This window comes from Artemia sp. Qi Xiang Cuo, chromosome 5 (assembly GCF_049724085.1).
Source record: "Artemia sp. Qi Xiang Cuo chromosome 5, ASM4972408v1, whole genome shotgun sequence".
Lineage (NCBI taxonomy): Eukaryota > Metazoa > Arthropoda > Branchiopoda > Anostraca > Artemiidae > Artemia > Artemia sp. Qi Xiang Cuo.
In genome coordinates, this window is record NC_142798.1 from 22,980,491 (window position 1) to 22,991,862 (window position 11,372).

General features: G+C 36.1%; 1 protein-coding gene across 3 annotated transcripts in view; it reads right to left on the reverse strand.

Moving 5' to 3' along the window:
* LOC148951954 (neuropeptide SIFamide receptor-like) overlaps positions 1-11,141 on the reverse strand; it is a 122,579-nt gene extending 111,438 nt beyond the window's left edge. For 2 of the 3 annotated variants that reach the window (XM_089089440.1, XM_089089439.1), the window contains exon 1: positions 11,042-11,135. In XM_089089440.1, the coding sequence (XP_088945566.1) occupies positions 11,042-11,121 (80 nt within the window). In that variant the 5' untranslated portion in view covers positions 11,122-11,135. Of the gene's footprint in view, positions 1-11,041 lie in introns of all 3 variants that reach the window. The other variant, XM_089089441.1, reaches the window with a different exon arrangement.
* Positions 11,142-11,372: the final 231 nt, after the last annotated feature.

Sequence of the window (11,372 nt, forward strand, 5' to 3'; positions counted from 1 at the left end):
CAATATCTCAGAGTTGGAGTTGTAGCACCCCAGCCGGTTTGTTTGTAATTCACGATCTGAGCATAGAGAGTTTCATTCTAACAGCCTGAATGGTAGAAATCCACTAGCTTAGAACTGTGGTTTTAGTCAGATTTCATATTGGAGTGTTTGGGTCCGACTATCTGGGCTTTATTTGTCAAGGCTTGAATGCTAAGCGATGGACATGAGCTCGATTGGGACCCCAATGTGAAAATGGAAAACAAAAAACTAAAATATATTGACGGTATGTGTGTAGAGCATGGCATGGTTACTGCTAGGGCAACAGTCTAACCGTTGACGGTTTTAGGTATCCGTGAATAAGTTCTAAGGCGAGAGTGAAAGTTGAGACAAATTTTTGGAGGTGCCCACCTCACCTGCCCAGAGTCTCAGGCAAGTGACCCTAAATTTGAAAAAGTGTAAATTGGATCATATTTTCTAAACTGAGCTGAGACAATGAATAGATACTATTGGGAAAGTGATTGGAGACGCTGGGCATCCGTGAACAAGTGCTAAATTGAGAGAGGAATTTGGGACAATAATTGGGGGCGCCCACCCACCCAGAGTCTCCGGCAAGTGACCCAAAAATTTAAAAAACACACAGAGATGACAGACACAAAGAGACGAATCACACACAGAGAGGACAAACACATAGAAACGACACATAGAGATGACACATGCACACAGATGATACACACACACACACAGAGTCAGCACACACAGAGAGACGAGACACACACACAGAAATGACAAACACACATAGAGACGACACACACAAAGAGACGTCACACACACACACAGAGACGACACACACTTAGATACAAAAACCACATAGATACCACACACACACAGAGAACACAAACGCACAGAGACGACACACACACATTGACGACATACACAAAGAGACTACTTACACAGAGACGACACACACACATAGAGACGACAAACCAAAATAGATGACAAACATACATAAACGACACTCTCACAGAGACTAAAAACACACAGAGACAACACACACACACACACACAGAGGCTAAACAAAAAAATAGACGACACACGCACAGAGAGGACAAACACACAGAAACGACACACACAAACACAGAGACGACACACACATAGAGACCAACACAGACACAGAGAGGACAGACACACAGATACGAAACATCCCACAGAGACGACACACACACAGAGAGGACAAACACACAGAGACGACAGACACAAAGAGACGAATCACACACAGAGAGTACAAACACACAGAAACGACACAGAGAGACGACACACACACAGAGACGAGACACAAACAGAGAGACGACACACACAAACAGATGACACACACACACACAGAGACAACACACAGACACAAAATCCACACAGAGACGACAAACAAACACATAGAAGACACACACACACAGAGACGACACACACATAGAGACGTCACACACACAGACAGACGAACAGCACACATACACGACACACACACACAAATACATACTAAAAACAAATATAGAACCCACACACACAGATACGACACACACACAGAGACGACAAACACACAGAAACCACACACACACACACAAACACACAGAGACGACACACACATAGAGACAACACAGACACAGAGACGACAACACATAGAGAGACGACACGCACACAGAGACGAAGAACACACAGAGACAACACACACACAGATACGAAACACACACAGAGACTACACGTGCACAGAGACGACACACACACACAGTGTCCACTCACACACAGAGAGTAAAAGCACACAGAGATGACATACAAAAACACATGAATCATACACAGAGAGTACAAACACATAGAGGCGACACATGCACAGAGACGATACACACACACACACAGTCAACACACACAGAGAGACGAGACACACACAGAAATGACAAACACACATAGAGACGACACACACAAAGAGACGTCACACACACACAGATACGAGACACACATAGAGACGACACACACAGAGAGACAACACACACACAGACACACACACACACAGACAACATCCACACAGAGACGACACACACACACAGAGACGACACACACACACAGAGACGACACACATACACACAGAGACCACACACTCAAAGTGATGACTTACACATAGAGACGACACACAAACAAACAGAGACGACAAACACACAGAGACGACACACATAGAGAGACGACACGCACACAGAGACGACAAACACACAGAGACAACACACACACAGATACGAAACACACAAAGAGACGACACACGCACAGAGAGGAAATACACACAGAAATGACACACACACAGAGACGACACACACATAGAGAAAACACAGACACAGAGATGACACACACACACAGATACGAAACACCCACAGAGACGACACACACACACAGATTCCACTCACACACAGAGAGGACAAACACAAAGAGACCACAGACACAAAGAGACGAATCACACACAGAGAGGACAAACACACAGAAAAGACAAATGCACAGAGACGATACACACACACAGAGTCGACACAATAGCCTTATCTTTAGTGAAGCATTTTTCTACTCATTAACTAATTTTTAAACTAAATAGTTACCCCCTCCTCCCTCAGAAAGTTCAAAAAAACACAATAGTCTTATCTGTAGTGTAGCATTTTTCTACTCGTAAACTAATTTTTAAACTAAATAGTTACCCCCTCCTCCCTCAGAAAGTTCAAAAAAACATAACAGCCTTATCTGTAGTGAAACATTTTTCTACTCGTAAGCTAATTTTTTAAAATAAATAGTTACCCCCCGCTCACTTCCATAAGAAAGTTCATAAAAACATAATAGCCTTATCTGTATTGAAGCATCTTTCTACTCTTAAACTAATTTCTTAAACGAAATAGTTACCCCCTCACACTTCCCACAGAAAGTTCAGAAAAAAAAAAGAAAAGCCTGATATGTAGAGAAGCATTTTTCTAATCTTAAACTAATTTTTAAACTAAATAATTCCCCCCTCCTCCCTCAGAAAGTTCAGAAAAACACAGTAGCCTTATCTGTAGTGAAGCATTTTTCTACTCGTAAACTATTTTTTAAACTAAATAGCTACCCCCTCCTCCCTCGGAAAGTTCAGAAAAAAACACACATGTTCAGAAAAACACAATAGCCTTATCTGTAGTGAAGCATTTTTCTACTCGTAAACTAATTTCTTAAACTAAATAGTTACACCCTCCTTCCTCAGAAGATTCAGAAAAACACAATAGCCATATCTGTAGTGAAACATTTTTCTACTCGTAAGCTAATTTTAAACTAAAAAGTTACCCCCCTCCTTCATCAAAAAGTTCAGAAAAATACACACATGTTCAGAAAAACACAATAGCCTTATCTGTAGTGAAGCATTTTTCTACTCGTAAACTAATTTCTATATCTTAATTAATAGCCTTATCGATTTGCTTTAAACGATTGTTTTGCCTGTTATTTCAAGCAAATTTATGGTCCCATGTCAAGTTTAAATTCTTGGTCAACCTTCTTAAGACCATAGGCGGGTCTGCCTTGTTTTCCTCTTTTTTAAATTCTTCATCAGCATGCCTAAGACTCTAGGCAGGTATGCCTTTCCAAAAACTAACCTGACAAGTATGTGTCCAATCAGAAAGTCATTCATACTCCTGCCATTTCCCCGTGCCTCAGCCATTAAAACATTTGCCTCTAAATTACTTGGACTATCTGGTCTTGACTTTTCTCTGTCTATAATTACCCAGCCCAGTCTTGATTAAACCTATTGCCCAAAATACTTTATAACTTCAATTCACCTTCTTAACACCATAGGTGGGTTTCCCTTGTTTGACTCTTTTTTGACTTCTTGATTAGCATGCCTAGGGTTCTAGGCAGGCATGCTTTTCCAAAAAGTAACCTGACAAGTATGTGTACAAAAAGAGAGTCATTCATGCTCCTACCATTTACTCGTGCCATATCCATTTAAACATTTGCCTCTCAATTACTTGGACTATCTGTCTTGGCTTTTCTCTGTCTACAATTACCCAGCCCAGTCTTGATGCAACCTATTGCCCAAAATACTTGATAAATTCAATTCAATATTTAAAATTTCTAATTTCTTAAACTAAATAGTTACCCCCTCCTTCCTCAGAAAGTTCAGAAAAACACAATAGCCTTATCTGTAGTGAAACATTTTTCTACTCGTAAACTAATTTTAAACTAAAAAGTTACCCACCACCTTTCTCAAAAATTTCAGAAAAAAACACAAAAGTTCAGAAAAATACAATAGCCTTATCTGTAGTGAAGCATTTTTCTACTCGTAAACTAATTTCTTAAACTAAATAGTTACCCCCGCCCACCGCCCTCAGAAAGGTCAGAAAAAAAAAACACAAAAGCCTTATCTATAGTGAATCATTTTTCTACTCTTAAACTAATATCTTAAACTAAATAATTACCCCCTCCTCCTTCAGAAATTTCAAAAAAACAAAATAGCCTTATCTGTAGTGAATTATTTTTCTACTCGTAAACTAATTTTTAAACTAAAACGTTGCCCCCCACCTCTCTCAGAAAGTTCCGAAAAACACAATCGCCTTATCTTTCGTGAAGCATTTTTCTACTCGTAAACTTATTTCTTAAACTAAATAGTTACCCCCTCCTCCCTCAGAAAGTTCAGAAAAAACCTAATAGCCTTATCTGTAGTGAAGCATTTTTCTACTCGTAAACTAATTTTTAAACTAAATAGTTACCCCCACCCACCTCCCTCAGAAAGTTCAGAAAAAAAAACACAAAAGCCGTATATTTAGTGAATCATTTTTCTACTCGTAAACTAATATTTAAACTAAATATTTCCCCCCTCCTCCCGCCGAAAGTTCAGAAAAACACACTAGCATTATCTGTAGTGAAGCATTTTTCTACTCGTAAACTAATTTTTAAACTAAAAAGTTACCCCCCACCTCTTTCAGAAAGTTCAGAAAAACACAATAGCCTTATCTGTAGTGAAGCATCTTTCTACTCGTAAACTAATTTTTTAAACTAAATAGTCACCCCCTCCTCCCTCAGAAAGTTCAGAAAAACACTTTCACTTAACTACGACTAAGTTTGTTAAATGTGAGCTAAAATCCAAATTAATACAAAACTTAAAATTTTCTCCCCAAGAAAATATTTGAATATGATTTGGTTTTCTGACGAGAATTAGACAAATCCATGTCTTAATCATCAACCTTTTGTTTTCATAACTCAGATAAGACACGTTTAAACTCTGACTTTAAAAGGGACTCTGTAATTAAAAACACATGCGGTTTTTAGACTGGAAAAGAGATTTTTTTGATAATTGGGAAAAAGGGGCATTTTTAGAACGAAATAGCTAAAAGTACAGAATAATGCTCATAACAAAACACGGTGGGAGGGGGTTTTTGTTTTACATAATATAAAAAAGCATACTTAGCGTTTTCTATCGAATAAACTCATTATATTTTAAGATTTTGTATTGTTGGAGGGGAGGGGGGCTAAGTCCCCCTGAAATTTGAATTTACTGGTAAATGCTTTTTATCTGGAAATAAATTAAAAAATTTAATAAGCTGTACTCACATTGACAATTGAAAAATCCATAATTTCGTGCGTGCTTCCAAAACATGTTTGACTACTTTATATCACACCAGTTGTTTTTTTTTTAAGAATGTAATCGTGAATTCATGACGTACATTAATTTTGCAATTGACAAAAAAAAAAGAAAAAGAAACCATTTTGCTTTAAATTATATTATTAAGACCAAACTCTCAAAAAATGCTTGACTACATTATACATTGCCAAGTTTAAAAAACCTCGACTTGTATGCGTGAATGTATAGTTGAATGTAAGGTTCGTATCTATTACACTTTTGAGCATATTCTTGTAGGCGTGAATGTATGGTTGAAGGTAGGGTTCGTATCTATTACACTTTTGAGCATATTCTTGTATGCGTGAATGTATAGTTGAATGTAGGGTTCGTATCTATTACACTTTTGAGCATATTCTTGTAGGCGTGAATGTATGGTTGAATGTAGGGTTCGTATCTATTACACTTTTGAGCATATTCTTGTAGGGTTGGATGTAGGGTTCGTATCAGCACCTAGGTTACTACTCGTGGGTACTTGTTAAACTTGTCATAATTATCAAACAGTAAGCTTGTGATTTGGCTTCACTTTCTATGGCTACTAAGGTAGCTAGACCAGATTTTACGAATGATGAATAACCCAATATTGTGCTTCTTGACCTTCCGTGCTGGGACAAAAGGTCATTTCCGAACGGGGTGGGAAGAAGCAACAAAAAATTATTTCAAATAAACTGGAACTACATAGGGCATGGGCGCCGGCAGGGTGGGGGGAGGCATGCCCCCCTGGAAATTTGGGACCATAACGTAATTATAAGGAAACCAAAGGACAGAGAGCAGAATAGGAAAAACCATGGAAAAAATGTGTGTTGCCCCATTGTTGGCTGCTTGCCAATAGAATTCGACCCTTAATAAGGAAAATAAATTCTAATTTGTGACTCAGTGACCCTTTTCTAGTTTTCCAGATACATCCTTCTATATAATTTGGTTGGAGCAACAAAAACAATCAAATGCTTCATAGTAATGAATGGTAAGTAAATAACCATTCTTGTCAATAACGAAAGTATAAGAGCCTTACTATTGATAACATAAAACCAAAGAATCAGCTTTTTATCGTGATCCTAAATACGTATTTGCTTATTAGAAATTAGTGCATTTATTGAGTACACAAGAAAGTCGGTAGGCCTATAATTATAGAAAACAACTTAATAAGGGGCAATTTAGGTAAAAATATGCCTTCAACTTTTGCTTGCATTTCAAGATTGCCCATGACCTGATATATGAAGAAATGTTTTCCCTGAACGGAATGCTGGAAATTTCTGTATTTTCCCCCTGAACGGATACGTTTTTTGTGTTTTATTATCATTTTTTCAGGAGTGATTGTATATATCTAGTTGTAACTTTGAAAAAGATTTAATTTTGTACAGTTATGAGGTATAAAGGTGTCAAATATATTGGTTTTGATATTCAAAATTAAATAAAAATATTGAATAAAAATTTTTTATTTCATTTTTTTATTCTCAGTACTAATGTTTTATGTTGAACAGACTATTTTGATGATGTATTACTTTGTATAAACACTGAGTAGTCTCAAGCCAATAAAAATTTTGGTATTTGATAACCAAGTTCAAAACTGTCGATATTGGTAAAAAAATATCCGTCCAACGCTTCAGCATTGTTCAACAGAACTGAATGCTGGGAGTTCATACTTTAGTTTTTATAAGTATGATATTGTTTCGTGTGTTTTTTTATAATTGCTTACTTTTTTCATTTTTGTATACTTTTACTTTAATTCACATATTTTTTCCATTGCCTCAAGGCCGTATCCAGGAGGGGGGTTACCCGGTTGGACCCCCCCCCCCCCGAAATGTTTGTTTGACTAGTGATAACGTAAAAAAATGAAAATAAACAAATTTTATATTTGTTTTTTGAGTTTTTTTATGTACCCCCCCCCCCCTAATAAAAAAAAATAGTAAACCCTCCCCCCCCCCCCGAACAAAAAACCTTGATGCGCTTCTGCATTGCCTTTAGAAAAATGTTTGTCTCTAAACTTCATTAAATAAAAAAAAACAAGATTTTTCAACTGAAAGTAAGGAGCAGCATTAAAATTTAAAATGAACAGAAAATATGACGTATATGATTGGAATTGCCCCCTCCTCAACACCTCGATCTTCACTCTACAGTTTCTCGGCACTTTAAAAAAGTTACGTATTGTTCTAATTAAACGACCCTTGTGTTTCAGGAGTCGGTTTTAAAGAATTGGAATAAAATTTAAACTTTAGTGTAAAGAAGGATTTGTTGAGGAGGGTGTAACCCCCTTCATACACGTAATAATTTCTCCTTATTAACAGTCCGTTACACCGAGCTGTTTGATTACCCATCAAAATATAAACAGATATCATTGAAATACTGATTTTTTTTATCTGCGTCACCAAAAATACTGTATTCATAATTTTGTACAGTTTCATGAAATGTAATTAAACAAATAGAAAAGGTTTTTCAACTAAAGTAAGGAGCAAGTTTAAAACTTAAGACAAATTGAAATTACGCTGTATATAAGGGGGACTGCCCCCTTCTCAACACCTTGCTCATTGATCATAAGTTTTTAGTGCCTCGAAATTTTTTTTTATCCAATTGCAAATTTTCATAAAAAATTTGGACAAAACCCAAACTTCACAGTAAAGAGTGAGGAGCTACGGAGGACACAGCCCTCTTCATATAAAGAATAATCTGTTCAAATAGGTTTCAAATCTGTTGCTTGCTTTCTGTTGAAAAGCTTGTTTTATTCAATTTCTGATTGTTTTCCAAATCCTACCCAGGCCTAACCAAGATATAATCTGAGGTACCGGTCCCTTAATTCCCTGGTCTTGATTCAATATTGTACGTTGATTAATACCGTCCTACGTTTGAACTTGCAATTTCAATTATGGATAAAATTTGAATATTCTTAAAAAATTGGCGATGAACAGTAATTTTGGTAAAAAGTCCTTGTTAATATTACTACTAAAGAATTCCGGTTGGATGAAAAGGTGTATTATTGTTTTTATTCATGGAAATTCAGTGAGACTTTTGATTTTCTACATAACTGAAACCATCACAACATCTACAATGGGATTTTCTTATCGATAGATACATTACATGCATTTATGTAAATACATTGTAGTACTTCATATGAATAGAAAAATATCACCATTTACAATTGTTGAAAACCAGGTTCCTATCAGTATTTGGCACCCCAAAAACCTTTCCTGGCGGGGCTGATGATGGCTTGCCTTGCCTTTTCCACCTTTGTGGAAAAGGCCCCGTGGAAGATATTAGAATGTAATATTTTAGGAATCTACCTTATCCCCAGCTAAACAATGACTCCCCCCTCAATATAGCTGATACGCAATTATAGATCACCAAACGTAGCCTAATTTCATTACAAATAAAGCGAATCCACTTGGTTGAATCCAGTACTGCCACCGTGTGGCAATACTTCTTTTGCAACTGGGAAGCCTAAAATATAGTTATTCATGCTTTTAAATCAATTAGCTTCTCATAATTTTAAGCTGATTGCAAATTTGTCCTCTTTGGATAAAGTCGTAGATTGGTGCCCTAAAATTGCAGAAAACTAGACTTTCCCCTGGCCCAACCTGTTTGGTCACTTAAGAAAGAACTTCCAATTTACGGTTGAATGAGCTCCCTCCCAATTATCTTGGACCTTCGGTTTGATACAATCACCCCTGGGAAAAAACAAAAGAAATAAACCTACATCAACGATGTTTCTTCCGAATAACAATGCGAAACTTCACATTTTGAATATTGGAGCTTGAAGCCTCTACGGTAGAGTTCTCTGATATGATGTATCTGTTTAAGGGATTTTCAATAAGATCGCTTGCTTTTTGGGGATGTTTCTCCTTTTTTTTAAATCAGGCAAATTTTCTCAAATTTTCAGTTTTGGGTGGGTAACAATAAACTGAAATTATTTTATATATTTAGAATCAGCATAAAAAGCCCATACTGTCGGCTTAGCAACTGTCATGAGAATTCCCTTTTTAGTGTGGGTGAATATTGGCCCAAGCCACTTTTTACTTTCAGTTTTTAATCACAAACTATTTGATAAGATTCTCCTGTGACGAAAATTTTTTTGAACCTGTTCATCAGGCTAATAAAAAAAAGAGGGTCAATTTGACAACTGGATAGTAAGTTATTTTTTTTTCTTTCGCTACTCTGTAATTTTTTTCAATGTCTGAATATATAAGGGATTTAAGTTCGAGGGTGAGAATTGTCCTGTTGTGAAAGAGGTACATTTTACATAGTCGGTATAAAATCAAAACGTGGTATCTATGCAGGCAGGATGATTTTTGAGTATATCTGTTCTTTATGTAAACTATTCTAAGGCAAAGGAAATTGCATTAAGACAAGTCTACATCTGTTATAATCTACGGAAGCAATAAATCCTTCTGTAATTTTTGTTTGGGTCTGATTTTCTTTTAATATTAAATGCTTAATAATTAAATATATTATTGATTAAATAAATTGATCCCTTTGCCAGGAATCCTTGTTGTTTAAAATTTACTGTATTTTGTTTCATTTTGCATACAATTAATTGCTCTTTTTATTTGAGAGTCTTTTCCTAAAAGTATTCAAAATAAACTTATTCCTACAAAAAAAAATCCTGAAATATATCCCCTGTCACCCAAACCACCACTACTATTTTCGCGTCTTTCCGAACCCCCTTGAAAGTTTTCTGCCGGCACCCTTGACATAAGGGGTAAAAAGTGAAGCTTTGAGTAGAAAGAGGGGGAGCAGCTGAATTCAGAGCTGGGCTGACTTAGAACAGCTTGGTGTAACAGTGAGCTATTATTGTTATTATTGTCATTATTATTATTATTATTAGTAGTAGTAGTGGTGGTAGAAGTAGTAGTAATATGAAGACTACGTGTACTGCATAGATTAGAAAAAATGGTAGAAAATTAAAAAACACAAACGTGGGTAAAATCTTAATATACTTGTACGATTCGTCCGTTTTTTGTTTTGTTTTTCTTTTATTATTATTATTATAAAAGTCATGGAGCCATTCAGCGTCAATTCTGAAAAGAAAAGAATTATTTTGAAATTATACTAATTCAATGAATGCATATTCAATGAATGATTATAACTCCAAAGACAGAATTACCCAGCAATTATTTTCTAGGCTTGAGAAGGGGACCAAAGGATCTATTGACTCTATTCATTGGCTGAAAAACAGTTTCTAACTTGAGGATAAAACCTATTTTAATTAGAAAAGGGAAATGGCTTCATTAAAATACTGTGTATCAAAGAACTTTGCTTATGACATGGATGTTTTTTGCTCTTTTTTTGTAAGAGTTTGGTATCCCTGATATAACATTTTTTTTTTTTTACCAGCAATGCAACCCAAAAAGGTAAATGCTGGATGCACAGTTATCACCAACGATATAGAAGTCTAAGTCAAAAGAAAGTATCACTCACCTATCGAGAGTAACGGCTAGAAGACTATAGAGAGAGGCTATAACGGATACACCTTGAACATAGACCAGAAGTTTACACATAACTTCTCCCAGAATCCAAGCTGTAAGACACAAAATAGTGCTTCAATGGCATTATTGTACGGAACAATTATCAAGCAATGATACATTGTAAATTTTAATATTGCAATTAATCAGTGTCAAGTTAAACAAACGAGTGTCAAGTACCAGAGTGTCGAGTATCAAGTTAAATTAACGAGTGCTGTAACTTCGAATATTATCTGAAGTACTTTTTTTAGCTTAATCGACCAAGATCTCAAGCACATGCGTATCTA